At 47.1% G+C, this 12,796-nt stretch overlaps 1 protein-coding gene across 1 annotated transcript; it reads right to left on the bottom strand.

Annotated features, from left to right (window-relative positions):
• Nucleotides 1-212: 212 nt before the first annotated feature.
• Nucleotides 213-9,753, bottom strand: EIF5A2 (eukaryotic translation initiation factor 5A2). Its single transcript, XM_075340628.1, has 5 exons — nucleotides 9,646-9,753; nucleotides 8,028-8,213; nucleotides 7,810-7,914; nucleotides 2,256-2,387; nucleotides 213-1,163 (listed from the first exon to the last, which is right to left on the bottom strand). The coding sequence occupies exons 2-5, from the start codon at nucleotides 8,190-8,192 to the stop codon at nucleotides 1,101-1,103; spliced, it is 465 nt and encodes a 154-aa protein (XP_075196743.1). The 5' UTR covers nucleotides 8,193-8,213; nucleotides 9,646-9,753; the 3' UTR covers nucleotides 213-1,100.
• Between the last annotated feature and the right edge of the window lie 3,043 nt (nucleotides 9,754-12,796).

Raw genomic sequence — 12,796 nt, 5'->3', positions numbered from 1 at the left:
ACCCACCCAAGTTCCATACAACCCTGACCAGTTCAGATTACTCAGACTGGATATCATTGGATAATCATGGGTGCAAATACTAATTTAATTGAGGGTTGTTTGGGTAAATGCTACTCAAATCGCAATTTTTTTTTTTTTAGTATCCATATTTGTATTACACAAAAAAAAAATATATATTTTTTTAAAGAAATCACACTGGAAGCACCGCAAAATCAATTCCTGGGAAGGTCTTTACTATGTTTAATATTTCAAGATAAATACAAGAAAAAAAAAAATAAAAAGCAACGGAACTGCATTTTTTCTATTTTATTATTTTTTTATCAGTCTGATGACAAAGGCCTCGAGTGAAAATCTGTAGCATTGATGACTCTAATCCTCATTTTGTGCCATGTATGCCTGCTATATAGAATCACCCAACATACCAAGTGCCCGTCTAGACTGTAGGCAGGTTTTGACACTTTTAATAAAGGTTACAATATGCAGCCAACATGTTGGCAGAGGAGAGTACAGAGGTAATACAATTTACTTGCACATGGCCACCAGGATTTTTTTTTTTTTATTTTAATAAGGGCAGGAGACAGAGCATCAACTGGTATTTCTAAATCACTCACATTTCTTCTGGCCAAGCGATATACTTGGCACTTTGTGTTTTAGCCTAACATGCAATAGATTTAATAATATTCTAAGTCTTCTCGTTCTACGTATTAGTAAGGAATAGACAGCCTCTGCATCTTTAAATTTGCTTTATTAAATTACCTTTATAATTCCAGGTGCCTCCCCCAATGGAACTAGAAGCCGGATTTAAACTATGCATCAGACAAACTAATGCAGAATACGCCATTCAGAGTCACTTCGTTGGGCCCTCAAATGAACACCTTTAGGAATGTGAAAGGTAACTCAAGAAATTTCTGCAGCGCAGTGATTTGGAAATTACCAGTTAGCCTGCATAACCAAATTTAGAATCCAGCAGTATTTGCAAACAAGTCAAGTCAAAAAGAAAATGGTTTTTGTGAAGGCCATAGCTTTGGTGACAATCAGAACCAAATTTAAGATTTGTTTATCTTGACCTGAGCAGATAGCTCGAGTCGGGGGATCCCTGTTTATTTGGTCATGGCCTTGATGGCTACTGCACATTCTTCATGCATTGCATGCAAGACCGAGACCTGCAAAATAAAAAGCAAAATTAGAATACACTTGCAATATTTGCCAACAACATGTACAAAATTGGCACAAGCGTGCACATTGTCAGAATGTATGGTGGCACGGTTGTCAGCAATAATTTCACATGCATCCTCTGGATTAGTATTCCCTCCCCCAACACAAAACTCCTACAGCATTTTTACACACAAATCATTGTAAGCACTGCTTGGGACAAGAGCTAAGGTCGCCATTAACAGTGCAAGTTTGAAAAAGGAAGCAGATTTGTTGACATTCCCTAAACAGGCTGCCTTTAAAAATCATGCTCAATGGGACAAAGTCATTTGACAACACTCCTGCTTGCAAATGCAAGATTAAGGCTAGGTTGACACTTCCGTTGTTTTGCATCAGTCACATGCATTGCTTGACGCTTGTGACTGATGCGTTGTACAACGGATGACAAGAATTAGAATTCATTGTCGGACTCTGTTGAAAAAGAACGATCAGCTGATCATTTATAATAGCCGGCTTTTGAGAGCGAACAGATGCTCACCGGAGCCAGCCAATCATTCGGCCACCGAGAATGTGTGCGGGAGGCGGAGCCGAGTGGGGCCATGGCACTGAGGACATCAGTATGTGGACACACAGACACAGCGGGAGGGGGCGAGGCCGAGCGGGGAAAGAGTTGGGCTCCCTGCACACATAGCCAGGGTAAATATCTGGTAACTAAGCAAAGCACTTTGCTTGGTTACCCGATATTTACCTTGGTTACGTGTGCAGGGAGCCAGAGAGATTCCACTGCTCAAAAAAAAAAAAAAATGTTACAAGCTACGTTCCTCCCGCCCGGCGGTCAGTCGTTCCACGACTGATCAGTCGGGCGGAGGATGCAACGCAGCATCAGTCACAATCCGCCGCTCATACAAGTCTATGGGAACAAAATCCACCAGACAGACTCCGTTGTGTACCAGAGCCGCGGATTGGGACTGATAGAAATTGACGGAAATGTGAACCTAGCCTAAGCCATTGGAATGGCCTTCATCAGGTGGGGTGCCCCAACCAATTTCTCCTGAGAACAGATTCCTTTCACAAGAAACCCTAAAATATAACTGATCCCTTACCATCATCTCTTCTCCTGCTTCATATTTACATTCTATTTCCTTTCCCAGGTCTCCTTCTGGCAGCTTAAGATCTTCACGAACGTCACCGCAGTCAGTCAGCAAGGATAGGTATCGATCACTAATACCAATCAGCTAGGGAAAAAAAAAAAAAAAAAAAAAAATTATTACAGAGATCACATTTAGCAGACAATTTGTTGCAAAAAAAAAAACTGATGCAACGCATCCAGCAAAAAACTGATCAGTTGCATCAGTTTTTCCACGTGTTCCTTCCGTTTTCTGACGGATCCGTTGTGCTACTGAGCCTGCGCAGTTCAAAAAAAAAAAAAACGGATCAGTCGCTGGATTCAGTCATATGCCGGATGATGACTGATCCGGCACCCATAGGCTTTCATTGTAACGCACGGCGCCGGATCCGGCGCCACACTTTTTTTGCCAGAAACAAAACCGCTGGCCGCCGGATCAGCTATTTACGCCGGATGCGGCAAAAGCCAGATGCAACGCAAGGCCATGCATCACAATCCAGCGCTTATACAAGTCTATGGGGGAAAGAACGAATCCGGCGGCACCACACACCGGATCAGTTCTTTCCAGTTTTTACCGGATTGTGCCGCACGGCAAAAAACGATCTGTGAAAGCAGCCTAAGACAACTTTCAGTGCTAGAGGATGGCAGGCTATTCATTACTGTTCTTTTCTTCAAATCCCCGTATGTTGCATTGACTCTAAAAAACCCAAATAAAATTGCTCCAATTTCCACAACACAATGGACCCACTGTGAAAGTTGCCCTGACAAGTTGTGGTTTTGCCTCTGAAATACCAATCTTCGCAAGACAAACCAGTCAGAGTTCAGTCAAAAAAACATTTTCCTTTTTAAACTACCGCATTTTTAGGACCATAAGACGCACCCCCCCCCCACCATGTTGGGGGAAAGTGGGGGGTGCGTCTTATGGTCCGACTATAGGGCTGCGGCTGGGAGTGAGGGTGCTGGGGTGGAGCAATGCTGCATGGAGCGAGGAAAGGAGAGTATAAACGTTTATTTTTTTGTGTGTGATACAGGATGGGGGCACATAGCAGGATGGGGGCACATAGACAAAGCAGGAGGATCATTACCAGGATGGGGTACCTTAGTAGAGAATTTGGGGACATTACCCCCATAACAGTGTCAGCAGCAGATCCTCGCCCCATAACTGTCATGACCACATTTTTTGCTTAAAATTTTATTTTCCCCATTTTCCTCTAAAACCAGGGTGTGTCTTATGGTCCGGTGCGTCATAGTACGGAAAATACGGTATATTATGTGACTTTTTGCCACTTTGCTTCCCTTCAGATAACTTTAAAAAAAAATCTGAACTGTTTGCCACAGCATCACCTTTAAAATGTTTGACAAATTAAAGTAGGTTGGAAAATCTGGCATTAATACCCACTGCACAGTGCTAATCTCAGACTTTGGGGGTTGCTTTTGTGATCCACTGCTCAAATACCCCCTTGCAGCCGTGTGAGGAAGAACTGGGGACTCCCTTTCCAGTGATTTTACAATGACCTGCCATTTTCACTGGGGATAACCCCATTGCACATGGATGTCAGAGTTTGGCTATTTCCAGTCATCCAGAACCGGCTCTCCTCTCACCTTTCTAAATGCCCAGATGTCGTAATGCGGACTGCCCATCAACATTCAAAGCTACTAGCACAAGTATGCTGATAATGTGGCCTTGCTTAGACATAGGGCCATTATATCTGAAAATTGAGTCATTTCCATCAATATTAGCCAAAATAAAAATTAATAGTATCCAATTAAATTTGAAAGGGTTTTCTGCTATAGTCTTTAAAGGGAAAAGTTTCCACTTTAGCAAAACTAGTCCTCACAAGTAGCTTTCCACCGCTGCTCTACTCTCCATTTTGATTATCCCTATAGTTTAGCAAAATGGATTTAAATGGCCACTGGCTGCTGAACTCAGTGATTGGCTGCAGTGGTGATTTGCACTGCTATTACTACTGCAGCTAAACCAGAACAGAGGAGTGGCAGAAAGCCAGTGTTGTACCCAGGGAGGGTTACTACCTATTGTCTTTGTTTTATACATGTAAAATAATTGAGATCGGTTGTGTGAAAACAGAAAATGCCTTTAGCAGTATGCAAGCAAGATGAATGCAAGTCAAGCAGAACAATGAAATCCTGACCCTGTAGCCAGTGGCCACAGTATTCGGTTTACTGGTGGTCAAAGTCATGGATTCTGGTCCAACAGGGAGAGGGATCAATGGTAAGCATGTACAAAACCCCCAAATACACTTCAGAGAGCAGAACCCCCAATACAAGGGACATGCCAGCCACCAACACCAGGAGTGCTGGCTGAATGGAGGCTATTTGAGCCACTCATGATACACAGCTCTCATATGTTACCGATACATACAAGACAAAACATCACCAATAACGCAGAGTGGAACACATTACAGTGGAATCTTCCTAATCCCATATGTCTCTAGGGAGAAGGGACTGAAGGAATCTTGTACCAGTAATAAAGTCTACACTATCAGACAACAAACCCATCTTACCTAGTCTCCAGGTACCTACCTGCACGAAACCTCAGATCACCACAAGATCTCCTTCTCTACTCCTCTTATCTCCTCTGATCGCATACAAGATTTCTCCTGTGCCTCCCCCATACTCTGGAACGCTCTACCCCGGAAAGCTTCAAGAGGAACCTGAAGACCCACCTCTTCCGACAAGCCTACAACCTACAATAACCCTCAGTCCGGTATACCACTGCACAACCAGCTCTGTCCTCACCTATTGTATCCTCACCCATCCCCTGTAGATGGAGCCCTCGCAGGCAGGGTCCTCCTCCTATACCAGTCTGTTTTGTACTGTTAAGGATTGTTGTACTAGTTTTTATGTATACCCTTTTTCTCTTGTAAAGTGCCATGGAATTAATGGCGCTATAATAATAATCTTACGAAAGGTCTATGTAGCCAGTAGTGGCAGGATCATCAGTCTAAGTCGCACCATCTCTTAGAAAAGTGGACATGTGAGTTCTGGGATCTGGAAACAGATTGACCTTCAGCATTTAGCTTCTGGTCACTGCTTTATTATGGATACTTTATAATGCCTCCCAAAAATTCTAGGTCTGTAATGTGTGGCATCCACAGATATATCTGGTCCTACAATTGTGTATATTTATAGCTATACCTCCTAGCGATTCAGACTTTTAGGCTGGGGCCACACGGGCACTACTGCGATCCACTTGCATGAGACTCGGCTCGTGCTGGCAGTACAGCAGAGCCGAGTGTCATGCCTGTGTCCTTGCAACTGAGGTCCGTGCGAGCAGACCTCAGCTGCGGGGGGCGGGCCGGCACTCAGGAGGGGAGGGAGGGATTTCTCTCCCTCTCTCCTGCGTAGCCAGCTATTGCCATTCTCGCACTGCACTAGCAGTACACCGGTGTACCGCGAGTGCAGTGCGATTTTTCTCTCGCCCCATTCACTTGAATGGGTGCGAGAGAAAGAGACTCAGCTTACAATCGCAGCATGCTGCGATTGTTTTCTCAGTCCGATTAGGGCTGAGAAAATAATTGCCCATGTGTGCTCACACACAGGCTAGAATTGGTCCGAGGGGAATGCGATGTTTTATCGCACTCCACTCGCACTGTTTTTCTCGCCGTGTGGCTTAGCCCTTACCCCGGTATGGTAACCATTTTACACTTCACAATCAATGCTACCAACATGTTGAATCGAGTTCTGCAATAAATTAAATTCATTCTAATTGGCCTAAAAAGGTTGTCTGATCTTCTTGCTTGAACCATCCACAGATCAGGACTATGTCAGATATTAAAGGCCTCACCCAAACTTATGATAGATGATCGCTTGCATCACACCACCACATTATGGGACTACAAAAGCCATCCAAGCATAGGCCTTGCCCATCTTTTGTAGTCCTGAAGACAAATTGAGAATTGGTGCACATGCACAGCCATCGCCCATTGGTGGTAGCACCAGCAATCAATCACCTCCATATTGGATAAATCATGCCAAGTTGGGAAAACCCTATAATTCAACCAATGTTAGGCTGTGCCCACGTAGCGTATTTTCATGCAGTTACGCTGCGTTGTGCACCGCAGCGTTAACTGCATGCGTCCTGCGTCCCCAGCACAATCTATGAAGATTGTGCATTATCCATGCCCACGCGGCGTATTAGTGCGCAGCGCTTCGGCTACTGCTACAAAGTGAAAACTTTGTGCCCCACAAATAAGGGCTTTAAGTGGCTCTCATTGGGCCCTACTCAAGTCTGGTACTCTAATCTGTTTCAAGCCATACAAAATCACAAATACAGCCGAAAACATCCAAACTAAAAAGGTCCATTCAAACTGATTTATAATGAAAAAAATTGCTGAGCAGCAACACGTTTTTCAGTTGCCGGTCATTGAATAGCCAGTTAACAGCACTTCTATGCGCACTGACTGGTTAGTAAGGCTATGTGCGCACGTTGCGTACAAGCCCTGCAGAAATTTCTGCAGCGATCTGAAGAGCACATGTGCGCTTTAGATCGCTGCAGAAGTGTCCGTAGTGAGCGCCGATTCCATGCGCTCTGCCTGCAGCTCCTGCCATAGACCGTGCAGGAGCTGCCGGCAAAGCGCAGGAAAGAAGTGACATGTCACTTTTTGCGCAGCGCTTCGGCAGTAGCCGAAGCGCTGCGCTCTTAAACGCCACGTGCGCACGGCCCCTGCACAGTCTCCAGACTGTGCAGGGGACGCAGGACGCATGCAGTTACGCTGCGCTACAAAGCGCAGAGTAACTGCATGTTTTTACGCGACGTGCGCACATAGCCTAATAGCGCGCTCCATGCTCACAGGCTGCCTTTGTCGTCAGAAGTGCAGGCCCTGGTTAGGCTACTTTCACACATCCGGTTTTTGCGCTGCGGCACAATACGGCGCTCTGCAGAAAAACAGCAACCGTTTTTTTGCATAGACTTACATTAGTGCCATATTTTGCCGCATGGGCTTGCGTTCGGTCCGGTTTTTGCAGCATGCGGCAGATTTAGCCGATGCTGCGGCCGGGTGGAACGTTCCCTGGCACGTTTTTTGCTCCGGCAAAAAAAAAACGCAACGGCGCATTTTTCAATGCATGCCTATGGACGCCGGATGCGGAAAAAACGCATCTGGCTGCCGCATGCGGTTTCTTCCACTGCGCATGCTCAGTAACATGCAGCAACCGGGAAAAAACGGACGGGCCGCATGTAAAAACTTATGCAAAGGATGCGGTGTTTTCGCTGCATCCGTTGCATAGGTTTCACAGCCGGATTGAGCTGCACTGCTCAAACCGGATGTGTGAAAGTAGCCTTAGACAGAACAATGTGCTGCTGAGAACGATGATCTGTTGTGGAAGCCAAGAGATCTTTTCACCTGAAAAATGAGCATTTGCTCATTGGTCAGGCGAATGCAGTCCATTTATAATGCATAAATATTGTGAAAGGCGAGTTCTTCAGTACACTCATTCCCAATAATCATGCTGTGTACACACACCTTTAGGCCAATCAATACTGGATGGGCCTCAGTATAATCAAGCATTACCTGGTAATCATTTCTCTTAATATTTGGGACGTCCATGTTGTGGGTAGAAGGGCAGATATCTTCATACTTCTTACCAGTGAAGATGTCAATACCAACAAGGTGAACCTTTAGGGGGGGGGGGGGGGGGGGGAAGAGAAAAAAAACCCACACAAGATTACTGGCTCTGTGTTACATTAATACAAACTACTAACGTGAATAATTCATATAAACCATTTTACCTTAGCATGACCGTGCTTGCCAGTCTTAGAAGTTGACATTTCAACAATCTTGCAGGGACGTGATTTCAGAACCACAAATCCGTTCTTGCGCAGGGCAGAGCACTGCATGGGGAAAGTGGTGGAAGCCCCGGCATCTCCAGTGGTGAAATCTACTTCATCTGCCATATTGGTGGGTGTCTATGAGTACTGAAGAAATAGGGCGGTTAGGATGCTACTGCATATCTAGTGGTCCCTGCAGTCAGAACTTGTATACCAAGGCTTAAGTATCCACATATACATATGTTAATATTCAAACCATGTTACCCAACTCCAGTTCTCAAAAGCCTCAAACAATGCATGCTTTCAGAATTTCCTTAGTATCGCACAGGTGATAATTCCATCACTGTGCATTGCTAAGAAAACACGCACTGTTGGTGGATTTTAAGGACTGGAGGAACACTGCTCTAAAAGATACTGAACAGTCACCCATGTAGTGGTCTCTGCAGTCAAGACTGCCACTGCAGGTTACATGCTCACCACTGTATGCACGAGTACAGATTGGTATGTGCTGGTTACCCCATCAGTCATCTGGTGATGATCCCTGAGCCAGAATTGGTGGGAGCACATAACCTATAGTATACAGTAGATTAGCAGAGGTGGGAGCACGTAACCATACTGTACATCACTGGTTAGGACCCCAACATAAACCAATCAGCCCCTCTGCGGTCAGAAGTGATGTAGAGTTGAAAGCTCGTAACCTATAGTATACATACAGTACAGGTTAAGACTCCAGCACATAACGATCAGCCCCTCTGCGGTGGTCCCTACAATCAGAACCTATATACAGGTGGGAGCACATAACCATAGTGTATCACAGGTTAGGACCCCAACATAAACCAATCATCCCCTCTGCGGTGGTCCCTGCGGTTAGGACTGGTGTAAAGAGGTGGGAGCTAGTAACCTATAGTGTACATACAGTACAGGTTAGGACCCCAACATAAACCAATCGTCCCCTCTGCGGTGGTCCCTGCAGTCAGGACTGGTGTACAGAGGTGGGAGCACGTTTCCATAATGTACATCACAGGTTTGGACCCCAACAAACCGATCAGACCCCCTTGGGGGTCAGGCCTGACTGCAGCCCCCGCACCGCACACATGCGCTCCACCTCCCTGCACGCGGCTCTGCCTTCTGTCCACGTGTGAAGAGGCTGCTCTAAACGGTAGTCGCCCGCGCCGGCCATCAGCGCCCAGTGGAGTCGCATGAAGCCCCCTCCCCCAGCTGGGATGACTCTGCTCTCTACAGGCCGGCGAGACATGGCGGCCGCACACAGCTGGATCACACGGGGAGACGCTGTGCTGGGCCGCATCACCACATACAGCCTCATTCTGAGGCCGCCCACTACCCCAGCCTCACCCAGGGCCCCCCTAATACGGCATGGCGCCGTCCGGCCTGGAACTCCCGCCAGACCGAAGAGCTATGTCCCCGCCCGAGAAGGCCTGCTCACCAACCGAGAATTAAGTTCGATGCCAGCCTGTGTCCCGCTACCTCCGCCCGCCCAGCCTCTTCACACGCGTACACGGCCGCCCACACCACCGCCTGACTACACGAGAGCCCGGGCGCCATACTATCCCTTCCTTACCTTCCAACAAAAAAAGGAACGTCACTGCGCAAACGCGCCCAATTTCACTGCGGCAGCACGGGAGAGGCGGGACTAACAGAGGCTTCACCCAGAGCGGCCCCTCCGCTTCCGCTTTTATGGAGGGAGGGACTTTCTTTCTCTTGGACTTGCTAGCAGGGTGGGCGGAGCCCTAGCGTGTGGATCCGGCGCGGATGAACACACGCGGACCAGGCGTGCGATGCGTCACGCTGCGGCGTGGTGTGCGCGCGCGCGCAGAAGCGGACAGAGCTAGCGGCGGCCGAACAGGAGTGGGACGTTAATGGCGGCGAGACGTTATTCAGCAGTTAGGCCACATGTTCACGCTGCGTTTATTGCTGCAGTTTTTCCAGAAAATTCTGGCTTATGACTTCCCAGGAAAGTCTATGAGAAGTCAGATTTGCTGTGCGCACATTGCAGCTTTTTTTGTGTGCAGTTTATTAGACTATGTGCGCACTAGGCGTTTTTGCGTTTTGTCCACAAAAACCACACCCGCGATCATTCTCCACTAGTGTATGCAGGAGAGCAGACACCTGCAGAACTATAAGCCTCAGCATCCTCCATCCAGGACTGTATGCAGGAGTTTTTTGCCCTAAAAAAAATGATGTGGGCTTCGCCATATTTTTGTATGCTAGCCAGGTACAGCAGGCAGGTACAGGCTGCCCCCAACCCCCAGCTGCCTATTTGTACCCGGCTGGGAACCAAAAACATAGGAAAGCCCCTTTTCTTTTTTTTTTGAATTTCATGAATTGATTAAAAAAAAATAATAATGACGTGCGCTTCGCCCAATTTTTGACTCCAGCCAGGTACAACTAGGCAGCTGGGGATTGGAATCCACAGTGCAGGGTGCCCATGCTTTCTGGGCACCCCCGCTGCGAATTGCAGTCCGCACCCACCCCAGAAAATGGCGCTTTCATAGAAGCGCCATCTTCTGGCGCTGTATCCAACTCTTCCTGATGCCAGGTGGCTCGCTGGGTAATAATGGGGTTAGGGCTAGCTGTATATTATCAACTGGCCCTAAGCCTGAAATTCATGGAGTCACACCAATATTAGACATGGCCACCATGAATTTCTAGTAAAGATAAAAAACACAACACACAGAAAAATATTTTTATTAGAAATAAAACACAACACAGTGACTCCATCTTTATTGAAATAAAGAGCCCCCCTCCGCAGTAATCCTGGGTCAAGGGTCCCGCGCCGTCCAATCCAGATCCAATATCATCTGATCGGTTTGCTGGAAGGCAAAGTGATCAGATGATGTGTCAGGTTCCAGGATGTGAATCACATCACACAGCAGCTGATTGTATAAAAGCCGATTATACAATCAGATGATGCATCAGTGAAAAAAAAAAAATTATACACACGTCTGTGCAGACTCCTGTCCGATCGCTGCAGGACCCGGCGGTAATCATCTGATGAAGTCTGACGGCATCAGCCGATAGTTTAGCCGGCCGGGTAGTAAAAAGCCGGCCTCACCGCTGTCACTGTCAGCTGATTCCGTCAGCTGACCGCATCAGGTGATCAGCGCCAGGTCCTGCAGCTATCGGAAGTGTCCCGGCCATCGGCACACAGCCGGAGCAGGGGTGGCGGTACCGGGAGAGCAGCTGGGAGCGGACATGGCACCGGGAGTCTGCAGACAGGTGAGTATGAGATTTTTTTTTTCTACTGTACACTTGATTTCACAGCTGCTTCCATCTCTCGTCCATATATGGCGCCACACGTGAGCGGACATGACACCGGACGGGAGATGGAAGCAGCGGTGGCAGTACCGGGAGGATTCACGCTTCTGTGTTTACCAACAGAAGGAATCCTCTTCCTGTACATGTCACTTTACTACCCACCCCTTGCGTTTATAGCTGCGTTTTTAGTCATAGAAACGCAGCTATAGTTGCAATTTGCGGTTTTCATTGCGTTTTTGAACTTCTCATTGTGCTCAATGGGTGGAAACGCAGTGAAAAACGCAAAAATAATTGACATTCTGCGTTTTTGTGGGCACCACAAAAACACAGCTAAAAAAACCCGCTGTGTGCGAACAGCACTTCTGAAAACCCATAGACATTGCTGAGAAAACAATGTCACAGCGTTTTCAGGACAAAAATGCGGTTAAAAATGCAGCAAATGTGCCTAGTGCGCACAGGGCCATAAACTGACAAACTGCAGCATGTTCTACCTTTTTGCGTTTTGTCTCTATTTCTTACTAGTGATGGGAGGAGTCACAAGTCAGGGTCAGCGGGGGATTGCGCCCTGATATCTGGCCTGATCCGGTACCCATATAGTCTATGGGTACCAGAATCCGGCGCAAAGGGGTAGGAGCAAGTGCTTCATACTTAACAAATTACCGGCACAGCTATCACACTGCTCGCACAACCTCTCATTCTTTTGGGGCCGCTCATTAGGCTCGTGCATATTCACTGCTTCCCCCGCCCACCGGCATCTGTGATTGGTTGCAGTCAGATGCGAGTGTCTGAGGCTTCCAATCACAGACCCAGTCTGCAGGTCTATAGCGGACAATAAAATAAATAAATACAAAAATTGACATTGGGGCCCCTCATGTTAACATACCCAGCACAGATAAAGCCTAAGGCTACAAGCTGCAGCCCCCAGCCGTGTGCTTAAATTGGCTGTGTACCAAAATAGAAGGAACCGCAGTTGCCTTTTTTTATTTTTTATTACAGTATTTAATTCATTTAAAAAAAACTGTGGTTCCCTTGCCCTCCTTACACAGCAACGGGAAGACGCTACACGGCAGTGGGAAGAAGTGCTTCAGGGAGACGTTACATGGCAGGAGTGAGACGTTAAACTGCAAGAGCATGACGTTACTCAGCAGTTACACGACAGCGAGAAGATGTTACACGGTGGGGCAAGATGTTACTCAGCGGTTACACCGCTGCGGGAAGACATGCGCTGCAGAGAGTCATTACACAGCAACGGGAGGACCTTATGCGGCAGGGGCTAGAGCTTACGCGGCATTTACACAGCAGAGGCGAGAAGTTATTCAGTAGTTAATACGGAGGGAGCAAGACGTTATTCAGCAGTTACACTGCATGGGTGAGATATTACTCTGCAGTTACAGAGCAACGGGAAGATGTTACGTGGCAGGGCGAGACACTACACAGTTTGAGGAAGACAACGT

This window comes from Anomaloglossus baeobatrachus, chromosome 3 (assembly GCF_048569485.1).
Source record: "Anomaloglossus baeobatrachus isolate aAnoBae1 chromosome 3, aAnoBae1.hap1, whole genome shotgun sequence".
Taxonomy (NCBI): domain Eukaryota; kingdom Metazoa; phylum Chordata; class Amphibia; order Anura; family Aromobatidae; genus Anomaloglossus; species Anomaloglossus baeobatrachus.
This window is presented reverse-complemented; position numbering and strand designations above follow the sequence as displayed.

Coding starts and splice junctions, on each gene's coding strand:
- EIF5A2 (XM_075340628.1), bottom strand. CDS start 8,192: ATGGCAGATGAAGTAGATTTCACCACTGGAGATGCCGGGGCTTCCACC. Junction 7,915..8,027: donor GCAAGCACGGTCATGCTAAG/GTAAAATGGTTT, acceptor CCCCCCCTAAAG/GTTCACCTTGTTGGTATTGA. Junction 2,388..7,809: donor TTAAGAGAAATGATTACCAG/GTAATGCTTGAT, acceptor TTTTTTCCCTAG/CTGATTGGTATTAGTGATCG.